Below are 14,553 nucleotides of genomic sequence, written 5' to 3'. Positions count from 1 at the left end.
AACTTCTGTTAAACAGGCGTATGATAATTTGGGTAAATGTGTAAGCTACATGCTTTTATAATAAATTGTCTATCTATCTATCTATCTATCTATCTATCTATCGTAATAATGTATGATTTGCAAAAATGAAAACTGCTGCCTAGATGAGAGAATCAACGTGTATGTGCGTTGTGCACACGCTACATTGATTATGGCCAAGCATGCGCCCTTAAAATAGCATAATGAACAACGCACAACGCGCCACTGACTTTAGACTAGTTTTTTTCTGGTCAGTGGCGCAATTGTTTTATAGAACAGCAAAATAGCATGAGGGAAAGTTTGCGCCGGAACACGCCACCTCTTTGCGCTGAACCGCCCCGGAGAGCGCAAGTGTATTTCTTAGTTAACCGACGTGCGTCTGTGGAGGGAAAAGCCCGCTTTGCGCGGGTGCAAAATAGGAATGATACATGCGTCAGTGTACAAAGTCATTTGCGCCGAGTGCAAGATAGGGCCCATTGACTTTCCGGCAGTAAATAATATAGATAATATTGTAGAGGAAAGTTTTGCAGGAACGAGCTCCACTCACATTTAATCCACATTTTAGTCCAGTTTAGTAAGGGATATTAGATTATATGTGACATGTTTACTTACATCATAATAGATGAATAAAGTGTGTGAAAGGTTTGATATTGTGTAGTTTGTGATCCTCCATCAGCAGCTGCAGTTTCTCTCAGCTGTATCAGTGCAGTCACTGTGACGTCTGACTGACAGAGGTTTTTGTACGACTCTTTATCACTGTTTGAACACATGTTTACTGTTTGGATAGTGGAAACTCTGACAGTAATAATCTCCTGTATCTTCAGTCTGGACTCCACTTATGGTCAGAGTAAAATCACTGCCAGATCCACTGCCACTGAATCTAGATGGAGTTCCAGTATAACGGCCTGTTGCTCTATATATGAGGAGTTTAGGAGCTTCTCCAGGTTTCTGTGAGTACCAGTGTAAGTAGCTGTTAGCATACACATTACTGCTGGTTTTACAGTTTATTCTGACTTCTTCTCCTGGTTGAACTGCTGATATTGATGGACTCTGAGTTACAGTGATCTGTCCTCTACACTCTGAAAGAAAACACAAACACAAATTACTAATAGATATATTTCACATTTTAAGATAACTAATAATCATTGTTAAAACATGTATTTCACAAACCTTGAATAAACAGTGTGAGAGTCCAGATGAAGATGATGATGTTGTTCATAGTTGTAGTTTAGTCTTGTGTGATGATGAAGAGTGTGTTGTGTTCTGCTCTCAGTCATGAAGTGTTAAACTCACAGCACTATAAACACTCTCAGAGCACTGAAGCATGTGCTGACAATGCAAAGAAGTGGGCAGGATTTACAACAGCTTGTGCTGAGAACAAACTCATATACACTAGAGTTACACAATCATGACTTTATTTAGTATGTTTATTGTGACTCCTGAGACACTGAGGATGTGCAGATGAACGTCCATCTCTGTGTCCATATTCAGTCATGTGACCATCATCACTGCTACACTTCCACTAGATGAAGCGCCATCACTAAAGTAAGATCATGAATCATGAGTGTGTTCAGAAAGTATCAGGACTGATTGTGAATCTCTAATCAGAGTTCATGGTGTCACTCCATCTATCATGAAGCCTCATGTGTGTCTGAAATCATCAGATGGAGAAGAAACAGGCTGTTAAAGATGGACACATATTAGAGCTTGTTCACGTTTCATGATCTTGTGTGGAGATTCAGAACCAGTCCAGATACTTTTATAACACACCTTGAATATGAAAACATGCTTGACTGTGAAGAACATGCAAAACACCTTTTATATCTTCATTGTCACACTTTCTATTGACTTTGGCTCTAATATTCAATAAAGTCATTATTTGAACAGATTCTCACTGAAGATTGAAGTGTGAAGCTGCAGGTTTTTCTGTGAATCATGATGATTGATCTGCATATGAAGAACAGAAGCATCATTATGAGAAACTCCACAACATCATCCATGATCAAAGAGGTCAAAGGTCACCTCAGAGGTCACAGCTCATCACATATATTTCTTTAAACAGTGTTATATCAGAAAGCATTTAGTCAAATCTGAATGAGTGAGTGTTGAGAAGAGCTGAGGATCTTCTAATATCAGTGTGTTGAAGTGTTGTTTCTCTCTCTCTGCTGGAGTGTGTTCACTCGAGTGGAATAGAGGTTTTTGTACGAGCGTTTCATTAGATTGTATCACTGTGGTGGACATTCGGTGGAGGAACTAAACTGGTGATCGGTAAGTCTGTCGATTTAATCACCTAATAAAAAATACAATGTAGATTTCAGAAAGTGTTTTACAGTTGAAACAAGAACAACATTTATTAATAATAATGATTATTAGATATTGTGGTGACACTTTACTTGAAGCCTTTATGTATAATGCATTATAAAGGTATCAATAATGTAGATTATAATGCTTTATATCTTTTCATAAATTATTGTAACCAAAATTAAAATGCATTATACTATTTGCAAATTCCTTGTTACATCTGAAATGGTTTGTTTGTCGTGAGTTTTAAAGTATTATAGATTCCTTAAGGTGTAACAATGAATAGATAATATTATAATGTGTTATAACTGTGGTTACAATTATTGATGAGATCATATATGCATTATAATGTGTATAACAATATATAATTAACACATTAAAAATACCTTTATAATGCAACATATAAAGGCTTTAATTAAAGTGTTACTGATATTTTTGTATAATTATTTAATTTAAAACAATGATATTATTATAAGAATAGCATTATTCATTTAAAAAAAATGAAATAAAATTCTAAACATATTTCCATAATGTGTCTCACTATGAGTTTATTACATGAAATTGAGTTACATCTTCAATTGAAATATCTCAAAATATAAGATGTCTATGTGCAGTTAAAAACTGCTGGAAGTAAAGTAGTTATTATGTGTATTATGTGATTTCTGAGGTTTGATTTAAATGTAAATAGTGATTGTGTAGTTTGTATATTATATATATATTTATAATACAAGCATGATTTATACAAAATATGTGTATGTTTAGAAATGTTGATTTCATTGTTTTTTTTTATCACTGCTATAATTTTCTTTTGGTCTGAGCTTTAGTCACACTTTCAAATTGAGTTAAATATCTATATATTGTGGGACATACAACTATTGGAATTAAAAAAATGTCTTAGTTAAATGCATTCATGAGGTTTGATATAAATGTATACAATATATAATGTAATAAATAAAAAATTCTGTATGAATCAATTATGTTTTAATTCTGTTTGAAACTGACTTACATTTTCAGTTGAATATCTCGAAATTTAAGATCTTTATGTTCCGAGTTAAAAAAATGCTGTAATTAAAGCAATGAGTGTATTATAATGTTTAGTTTGATTTCTGAGGTTATAAATGTATATAGTGATTGTGTAGTGTGTATATTGTATATATATATATATATATATATATATATATATATATATATATATATTGACTGTAGTGAAGCTGAATGGCATGAAGGATCAGATGCTGGAGATTTGTCCTGCATTCCTCATGTCTGCTGCTTCAGTCCTGTTGAAATGCTGTGAATGTGCAGTGCAGTGTGTTGTGTGTGTGTTTGTGAATGTGTTGTGTTTGTCTCCTGCAGCTGGTCCCACAGTGAAGCCCTCAGTGTCTCTGCTGCCGCCCTCTTCTCTGCAGATCTCTGGAGACTCAGCCGCACTGCTCTGCCTGCTCAGCTCTTACTCTCCACAGGGGGCGCTGGTGAGCTGGACACTGGACGGGTCAGAGGTCACCGAGGGGGTTCTGACCAGCGCAGAGAGCCAGCAGGACGGCCGCTACAGCCGCAGTAGCGTCCTGACCCTCAGCAAAGCACGCTGGGAAGAGGGAGAGCTGTACGTCTGCAGAGTAACACATGATGGAGCTCCTCATGAGGTCTCGTTCCACAAGAGCTCTGAGTGCTGATGTTTCTCTCCTGAAGATGAGCCGTATCTGAGTGTCCTGTGTCAGGCAGGATTCACATGAGTCTAGTGCTGCAGCTGTAGTGCTTTACAACTCCATACTGAAAGAGTGTGTGTGTGTGTGTGTGTGTGTGATCTTTCAATCTGCTGTGTTTGCTGCAACATTCAATAAAGCTTCTCAACAAGTTCACTTTGTGTCTGACAACATCATTCAACTAACAGATGAAGATGCAGGAGCTTTTCAGAAGGTTGATGTAGCAGTAAATGTCAAATAAAGCTCTTGGGGTTTGAACATGGTCTCTGGAGACAGAGCTGCTCTATTCTGAGAGATCACAATCACTCCACCCTGACAATGCAAATGGGCTTTTCAGTCTCACTCTCTGATTGGTTACATGATCTGGACTGGAACACTTTCACTTCTGCAAAAGAAGGTGATGGTATATAAAAAATAAAAATATAATAAAAATAATTTAAGTGACTGAATGCAGTGTGTTCAGTTTGATTGACAGGGATCATTTATTACACCTAAAACATGATGATCATATTAAAACACTGACTCATTCTCTTCATAAACACAAGATTGATGTAGATTGTAATGATATAGTGTTATTAGTGTTTGAAAACACAATCATAAATCATTCTTCAAACCTGGACTAAACACTGCCAGAGTCAAGAGGAAGATGATGCTGAAAGTCATGTTTGTTGGTTGATGAAGAAGAGCTCTTGATCATGTCATGTTCAGTTCATAGAGCTATAAACACATGCAGAGTGAAGCATGTGCTGATCATATAAAACACCCTCTGAATGCAAAAGCTGCTGTCGACTGTGAGCTCACGACGAGACCGAAGAGAGATCAGGACGAGATACAGACTCACCTCAGACTCATCAGAGTCAAACAGCTTTACTGACAGGGTTAAAGAACGGCTTTACATGGCCGAAGCACAGTCACATTAAATATACTCACATACACACTTACACACACTTACACACAGGTAAATATATATATGGAGTTCAGTCATGAAACTCTAGATCAGTGTTTCCCCAACAATGTCTCTCTAATCTGACACACATTTCAGGTGTTGGAGTCTCTACTGATGAGCTGATGAGTTGATCATGTGTGTTTGATTAGGGACACATATAATATGTGCAGAGTTGTGCGGACTTGAGACAGCCAGGTATCCCAGAATGCATCTCACACCAACCAGCAAGCGTCAATAGCAGAGGAGAAAACACGCGTAATTTAAAAATACTGCTGTTATTGTGTCACAAACTGTAGTTTTCAGATTTTTTCAGGTGAGAATGTAGTTGGTTAAAGCTCAAATCGGTGGTTTATTAGTAAAGATACCCAGACAGCAAAATGTATTTGGGCCAGATTTGGGCCAGGTCTTCATTAGCATTTGGCGCAGATCCGCTAAACGGACCTGGGCCGGGCTCATTCTTTCCAACGGCCCAATACCGGAACAGGTTGGAATTACGGATCAGAGACAGATCTGGGCCAGCACTGGCCCAGTACAGTTATTAATCCCATGACATGTGGTGCAGACCAGGCCCAGATCCGTGACTCATATTTTACATCTGGGGCTCATCTGGCCCTGGTCTGTGATTCATATTTAGGTTATCAGACAATTAAGGCACAAACACCCAGACAATTTGTAATTTTCAAAAACTTTTTATTTTAAAGTCATTAATTGCTCATCAGTTGGGTGTGACCGGGCATGGTGGCCACCCCCACGGTCGCATCCCAGATTAAACAACCTCATGGTATACTGGTTTATCTCGGTTTCAGTGGCTTTGTCAGACATGCGATTCTTCCTCACTGCTCCTGTAAGACGTACAAAAAGCACACAAAGCAAAGAAACAAAGAAGTAAATATTAGATTCGATATTCAAAGATTCTTTATTACATGACATTATAGTAAAATGCTTGCACAAATAAATAATAATAAATGTGACTAAAGTGGTGTGGAGTGAGTAGTATTAAGGTAAAAGAGTATCAAAACTTTGGGCTGGTCCGAATACCATTTTTTGAGCTTCGAAGCTTCGGTAGTAATGAACATCGAATATTCGAAGCTTCGGAATCTCTATAGCCTATGTCTGTCTGTCCGTTTGCATTTGGATTATTTCGAGAACCGTTCATCCAAACGACTTCACAAGGGAGTGCAGTGTCGTATTTGGTGCAATATAGATATAGACAGGCGAGACGCGACACGTTCAGAATTAATAAACTTTTAATAAACTACAGAACAGCGCGAGCGGGATGCGCGCGCGCCTCACGCGAGCAGAGCTTATATGCTCCGAGAATGGACACTGCACTAGTGATTTAAAACACACATATGTCTATTAACTTATGCAATATTTTTAATAAGGTAGTCTAAGATTTTTCTCACTAACAAATTACTGACAAAGTAGGGTAGATTTAAATAAAGAATTGGCGCGCCTCACGCAAGCAGGGCTTATATGCTCCGAGAACGGACACTGTGCTAGTGATATAAAACACACACGCGTCTTTTAACTTAAGCAATATTTTTAATAAGGTAGTCTTATAATAGTTTTCTCACTGACAAAGTAGGGTAGATTTAAATAAATAAAAACGAAATTTAAATAAAGAAAAACGAAAAATAAACGTGACGTCCCGGTAAAATCTCAAAGTCTCCTATATTTAGCTGTAGATTAAAGTCCCCATGAATTCAAAATTGACCATATTTACTTTGTTTGCCTAAATTGATCGTTTTGTGGTGAACAATTCATCCATGCAAGTCAATCCACACAAAATTTTTTTTTGGCTTCGTAATCTTTAATCAAAATCTGAAATTTCCCCTCCCCTCTGCATTGGAGGACCTTGCCTGATGACGTAGGTTTGATGGTTTGGGTGTCTGCTTAACATCCGTAACCACGCCCCTCCAACTGACAGTAGACAGGCTGAATGAAAACACCTACTTTTCTAGATCCAATCAGGTGCTAGTTGGAAAAAAAAGCCACGCCCGGCCCAGGCACTATTTTGTAGTGATGGGAAGTTCGGTTCTTTTCCGCGAACCGGTTCTTTCGGACAGTTCGTTTCAATGAACCGGTTCAAAAAACCGGTTCACCAGTTCTTTTACGTCCTCGCGTAATGACGTCAATTATATCATCCCGGCGGATAAAAATACTTTAAATTAAAGGCATTTGTAATCATAACTTCACTTAAATAATAGTACTCATCGTCATAATCCTCTTGGATAAGTGTCTTACATTTACATCTTGCAAACGAACCCTGTAGTCTACAGGCGATGTGCAAACGCGGATGTTTAACATGTCTTTAAAAAAGTGCATAAGTGGTCTTCATCATTTTATTTGTAATAAACTTACATTTCGCCGAATACGGCCCCTCATTTAAGTCCTCGGTTCACCCGTGCTGCGTGCTCATCAGCACATCATCAGTTGGCCAAATGAAAGTTCTGTTTAAAGACGGTGCTATCACGCATGCTCAGTATCTCCAGCTCATCGGTTCTCCGTATCGAACATGTCCGAAAGAAACAGTTCTGTACTGGTGATTCAAGAACTGCAACAACCAGTTCTTGACTCGAGAACCGTAGCATAGGCCTGTGTGCTGAGCTGAGAACTGCTGAAACCTGAATATACAGTCGACAAAACTAAAAAAATCGATGTATGTCTTTCTTCTCCAATATGTTTAATACGTTATGTTTTAACACATTATAAACATTTACTAAGCAGTAGTGTGCAGTGTGCACCATTAAAACTTTGGCAAGAGTTTACATCAACTATTTATATCAACTTACTTAGAAATTAAATGAGCTGTTCCTGAAAATATTATTTTAATAAATGTTTAGTTTGACAGTTTTACAATCCATTCATTGTGTTTCCAAACTTTAAAATAATACAGTGATAATACAGTAATTATGTGATAAACATGTTCCCAACATGTTTTTTTTATTACACTTACTGACGTTCAACTAAATAAATACTTAAGAAAGGTACATTTCCTCCCTCAGAAAAAAATTGCACGCATGCTCAGCTCATCGATCAGTTGTTCTCATTATGTCGAACGTGTCCGAAAGAAACAGTTCTCGGTTCTGTACTGTGATCCGATAACCGCTGTACATGTGCGTTCGGTAGTACGCGCATGCGCAGTATCAGCTGCTCGTGCTCATCACTTCTCTCAAAAACAACACGTTTCAAACTGTTGGATTTACTGGAGTGAAATATACTCCGGGATAATGGTTTATTTCGAGTCAGAGGGACTGTCAGGCATGTCTGAAAGTGAGTAACCTTAGTGTGTATCAACACTGACGCAAGACGCGAACTGTTTCGAACGATTCAGTCCGATTTAGTGTACTGGTTCGACCGGTTCACTAAAAAGAACCGGTTCAAAAGAACGATTCGTTCACGAACCGGCCATCACTACTATTTTGCCTCATTTAGTATTCCGTTTCTCTCGGAAATACGTCACAACACTGGAGAAAAGTCGTTTGCAACTTCCGGTTCACGGGGACTTTAATTTAGATTGATAAGGGTAAAAAGGATAATACATTTTGTTTCTATTATTCTATGTTCCACAATGTCAAAGCAACGCAGCTTAACCCAAAATACAAGCTCAGGCACTTCTGCCCACACACACTCCGCTGTTCTGCGCTCTAGCCGGAGAATACTCCCGTTGCAGGAACACATTTAGTAGACCAAGAAGAGGCAAATATATTTATTAAGTAGATATAACGAAGTTATATGTTAAGTATTATATTTCACCAGATTTTATAGTGTAAAACATATTCAAGCGCGAATGAGAACCGTTTCGAGGGGGATGCCAGGTGTGCAAAAAAAAAAAGAATATTCGAATGTCACATTTTCAAATCGAATACCAACACACCGAACGAATATTCGAATATCCGGGTCCAGCCCTATACTTGAGAGCACGTAGATGTGAATTTGAGAACTTGTACAATAAATATTCATACTTGTACTTGAACATTTACACTCACAGCTCCAATGTGAAAACCTGTCAAATTAAAATCTGAAGTTGAATGTTGAAATTTGCACTCGCAGACAAAAGTCACAAACCTGTATTCTGAATTTGAAGCTGCAGACAGGCAGTCACAAATGTGTAAAATGCCTTTCACAGAAATACAATGACATATTTGCATTTATTCACAATACAACCTCAATTACGCACTTGCAACTTCTCAAATCTGTCACTGCAATTTCAAATTTCGCGACCTTGAATTTTGCTACTCTTTTCGCGCAAGTTGCAAAACTAACTTGTGCACTTGCAACTCAGTGGCGGTGAGAGAGAAAGGGGGACGCTCTGAAATGCTAACATGGCTTCAAAGAAATAAATGATATTATCAAACTCAGTAAACACCATACTAATAATGCATTCTACAGAAAAGCAGATGAGCACAAAATATGACGAAAGAAAGCAAATTTGTGTTCAGTGCAAATAAACCTGCTGCCTGTGTTTTATTAATAATGTAGGCTATAAATTATTTTTTATAACTGTTGGTCCATTAAGCCTCATTAAGCGTTTTCTATGGGAGGGAGATGCTTAACGTAAAATTAAACGCGTTGCTTTGAACACCCCGCCCCCCTCTTTCTCTCACCGCCACTGAGTTGCAAATGCACAAGTTAGTTTTGCAACTTGCGCGAAAAGAGGATAAAATTTAAGAGTAATTTAAGTTTCAATTTAAATTCAAGGTGCGAAGTTTGAAATTGCAGTGACAGATTTGTGAAGTTGCAAGTGCCTAATTGAGGTTGTACTGCGATTAAATGCAAATATATATTACAAGTTTGTGTCTGTCATTGTATTTCTGTGAATGGCATTTTACACATTTGTGACTACTTGTCTGCAGCTTCAAATTCAGAATACAGGTTTGTGACTTTTGTCTGCGAGTGCAAATTTCAACATTCAACTTCAGATTTTAATTTTTACAGGTTTTCATATTGGAGCTGTGAGTGTAAATGTTCACGTACAAGTATGAATATTTATTGTACAAGTTCTCAAATTCACATCTACATGCTCTAGAGTGTTGATACTCTTTTACCTTCATAGAGTAGTGAGTGAATGAATGAGAGAGTGGTGATTAAATAAAGTGAAAGGCATCTATAATACTTACAAGCCATAATGGCCTTGGTTGGTTATGATGTTTTTGGTATCTCTTCCACCAATGGAGGCCAGCATTCCCAACTGTGGAAACAAAAGACTAAATTAGTGAGAAGTAAAAGATTGATAAATGATAGAGGGGTATGGGCAACATATTCATAGACAGTAGGCCTATATTCTGATTTACAGGATAACAAAAGTAGATATCCATAAATCCCTCTGTATTTATTTCTCCATCTAATGTGAACACAATGAAAAAATCATTTCACAAACAGCTTGTTTAACAAATTAATAAAAGAGGCACATCGCAGTGGCTTAGAAGACGTGGGTAATATGGTTTATCCATTTTGCAACACGAACTGGAGGTAAGCAACAGTAATTTGCAGGTAGTTTGATAGCTAACGTATCGACATATCATATGTCGCACTCTACAGCCGGTATAATACAGTGAGAATTAATATGGTACTGACGTCGAACTAGTTTAATGTATTTGGACGTGGGAAGTCATTCATTTGTTATTGTTGCAGTACGTTAACGTTAGCTAGCAGCGGTCACCGCTGGTAACGTTAGCAGCTATACGATTTGCAACTAACACACAATGGACACGATATTCAGCAATTTTGGTGAATAATAAGCAAATATCACAAGTCTGGCGCAGAGTTGGTGCAGATCTGCATATTGAGTGCGACTGCTGCGCGAATCTACTGATTCGAAAACGGACCTGGCACAGATGTAAATGCTGTCTGGGTAGCGTCTATTTGATTGGGATTCAGACGGAGGCGCTGGTTTCACTTCCAGCTGATGGATGATCCACTGTATGCAGCGACCCCAGGACAGTGCGTGCTGTAAGGGTCACCTCTTCTTCTGTGGTATTTTCCACCATCACTGTAATGTTGTCATTATTGTTCAGATTCATCTGGATAAGCTGTTTGTTTGCCTTTATACCTGCAGGCCAGGGCACTTCTGAATGGGCTCCAGCATCACGTGTGTTTCAAGGGTAACCGTCTTATTCAGTTTGCCACAACTGACGTTCACTCTCGAACACCTTGAAGAATGATGGATTTTCTTCCAAGTCTTGCAATATGAACGCCAAGGTAACACTTTATAATAACTGCACGCTATTAATCATTAGTTAAGCATTAGTAAACAGTTAATTCATAATTTATAAAGCATTTAACAGACATTAATAAGCAGTTTATAAATACAGCTATAAATGCTTTATTCTTGATTTAAAAGCATATCTATAGTGTGTTTAATAATTGTATTTTCATACTTTATTAATGATCAATTTATCATTTCTAAATGAAGTATTGCATTATTTATAAACCAGTTATTTAAAAGTTGTCAGTGGTTCATAACATTACTTTGAAAGTGTAAGTAAATGATTAATAAACTATTTAAATGTACATTCATACATCGTATTATTCAGACATATAGTAATAGTTACTTAGTGTGTTAATAAATGCTTTATTAACATGTATTTATACTGTAATTCAGGGTTAATTCGGGTAGTTATAAAGCATTTAGTAGTGCTCAGTTAACTATGTTTGTGAGCTCATCTAAAGTGAGGACTATTCATGCCTTGTAAAGCATTTACAAAGGAGATTTAAATGCTGTTAATAAGTTCTATGTTCTGTATTACTGTGTTGTGTTTGTTTCATTTTTCTGTTTAGAAGAAAACTGAGTCTTTAAATCTCCTTTATAAATGCTTTACAAGGCATGAATAGTCCTCACTTTAGATGAGCTCACAAACATAGTTAACTGACCACTACTAAATGCTTTATAACTACCCGAATTAACCCTGAATTACAGTATAAATACATGTTAATAAAGCATTTATTAACACACTAAGTAACCACCACTATATGTCTGAATAATAAGATGTATGAATGTACATTTAAATAGTTTATTAATCATTTACTTACACTTTCTAAGTTATTTAAGAGTTGCCAGTGGTTCATAACATTACTTAGAAAGTGTAAGTAAATGATTAATAAACTATTTAAATGTACATTCATACATCTTATTATTAACACACTAAGTAACCACCACTATATGTCTGAATAATAAGATGTATGAATGTACATTTAAATAGTTTATTAATCATTTACTTACACTTTCTAAGTAATGTTATGAACCACTGGCAACTCTTAAATAACTGGTTTGTAAATAATGCTGTACTTCATTTAGAAATTATTAATTAATCATTAACAAAGTATGAAAATAAAATTATTAAACGCATTATAGATATGCTTATAAATGTGACCCGATCTGGCGAAATGAGTCGGAAGTCGCAACGTTCTATTTTAAGATATGGGCCGATTATGTGGAAAAACAATGAAATAATAGATTTTTTTTTTGTTGCTAATTTCAAAGAACAGACATTCAAAAATAATCTCCCAAAGTTTCATTGTCCAGATAATTGAGTAAAGGTATTTAAATTACTATTAAAGTGTACATAGTTTTACTAAATTCGCTGGAAATGAACATTGCTTTTCTCAACTCCTCTCGTCACCTCTGAGCATTTCCCGGGTATCCCCTGAAACCTCACTATCTCTGCTCTTTAAATGGTGTTACACGTTGTATAGAACCAATCAAAAAGATTAGAAATCTAAACAAATGCTGATCATTTGTCGATGGGAAGCCGTTTCGACTGACCGGCACGCGATTGGTCCAGCCACCCTCCTGTCAGACTCGCAGCGAGCGCTCTGTGTAATAAACAAGCTAGCAAATCTCCTCAGAAAGATTAAATATTATTAATTTGAGAAATGTTGCTGTCAAAAGCGAGCAAAGTTGCCAAAGCGTCATCAAGCCCCCTGGCCATTGCACACTGAGTCCGCGTTTTTTTCGTATGCGTTTTTTAGTATTGATTCGGTGGCTCCGAATTGTCAAAACACCATTCAAACTGCTTGCTACGGATGCGAAAAACTTACGATTGTTTTTATATAACGGATGAAAGTTTCGTAGTGTGCACGCGTGATTGACATAACGTGATTGACAAATGTGAATGAGTGTAGCTATTTATCTGCAAGGAAAATCCATTATGTGTTTGATTAACCCAATATTTAACTGTTGGTATCTCCGTTATGAATTTGTTACGCTGTTATTGTCAACTAGCCTACACTAAGATATGATTGCATAGACTAGCATTATTTGATCTGTTTCCTTGTCTCTCTGCCTCTCACTTTCTCTCTCTCTCTCTCTCACACACACACACACACACACACACACACCCTCTCTCTCAAGCAAAAATGTAGCACCTCTGTTCAGTCTTTCTGATTTTAGTACATTTTTGTAAAAGGTAGGCCTACTGTTAAATTATTTATTCAAATAAAAACTTTTAATATAATTTGAGCTTCAGCCGGGTTTAATGGCATTTATATATTAATGTCTTTGGTCAAATTAAGCTGTAAAATAAATAGTTTATCCCTTTAAATGTAATGGATTTTGAAAGATATCAACAAAAAACGGGCAAAAAACTTTAAAAGCGATTTTCTCAGGTTTTCAATTGGAAAAAGAGGGCAGTTGACCATAATTCAAATGTGTATATCTTTACAACCATTCAAGGTATGACTTTGACTAGGATATCAAATGAAAGCTTATGGTCTCCTCTTTCCATTAATACCAAAATCTCAATTTTTAAATTTGGGTCACTGTGACTCATTTTGCTGGATCAGGTCACAAATCAAGAAAAAAGTATTTATAGCTGTATTTACAAACTGCTTATTAATATCTATTAATGCTTTATAAATGATGAATTAACTGTTTACTCATGCTTACTTAATGATTAATAGCGTGCAGTTATTATAAAGTGTTACCGAACGCGGCTGCTGTTTTTGCATTTCTTCAGGAGTGGCAGAACGGCTTTTGCTTTCCTAGGGCTAACTTCCAGAGATGAACTCAGTGTGTTCACAAGGAAACTCAAGGAATCTGCTGGGCTGCATTAGCTTGGACCAATTCCTCAATCAAATTAAAGCTGATTATGGGTTTCTCCAATTCACTGGATGTAATGAGAATTGGTGCCAGCAGGAGTGTGCCCCTTCCTTCAGTCTCAGTGTTTCCAGACAGACACAACTCCACTTCCATCCAGCCTTCATATGGGATGCTCGTCCCGTTCGCCGCTGTCAGGTTGAGTTCTCCCTCCTCAAGCTGCTCTCTCACTGGTCTCACCTCTGCGTCAGGAAGACGTCTCTTCTTCCACAATTGAAACCTGTGACCCCGTGTCCCAAAGCACTGATGTATTAACACCTCCAAGAGAACATTGCACCAAGCATCTGCGTCCCACCAAACTGGCTGTTTTCTCCTGTTTGTTCGACCATGGTCCTTCAGATAAGCAAGCTCTTGTACCCCTTTTCCACCAAGGCAGTTTGAGTGCCGGTTCAGAGCCAGAGCCTAGTTTCAAATCAGTTCTTTGTCTGCGGGAGTGTGTGGAGAGCATACGACTCCTTGTGCTTTTGGATCGCACTCGCAGTGCTTTG

General features: G+C 37.4%; 2 gene segments (V, D, J or C); both read right to left on the bottom strand.

Annotated features, from left to right (window-relative positions):
- The window catches only part of LOC130083254 (Ig kappa chain V region Mem5-like), a 97,929-nt gene that overhangs the window by 46,341 nt on the left and 37,035 nt on the right, over positions 1 to 14,553 (bottom strand).
- On the bottom strand, positions 544 to 1,275 carry LOC130083263 (immunoglobulin kappa variable 3-11-like). The segment is given in 2 exon segments: positions 544 to 1,097; positions 1,189 to 1,275. Coding segments are annotated over 2 exon segments (375 nt in total).

The sequence above is a fragment of the Rhinichthys klamathensis genome, unplaced genomic scaffold (genome assembly GCF_029890125.1).
Source record: "Rhinichthys klamathensis goyatoka isolate OS25496 unplaced genomic scaffold, OSU_Roscu_1.1 h1tg000054l_1, whole genome shotgun sequence".
NCBI classification, from domain to species: Eukaryota; Metazoa; Chordata; class Actinopteri; order Cypriniformes; family Leuciscidae; genus Rhinichthys; species Rhinichthys klamathensis.
This window is presented reverse-complemented; position numbering and strand designations above follow the sequence as displayed.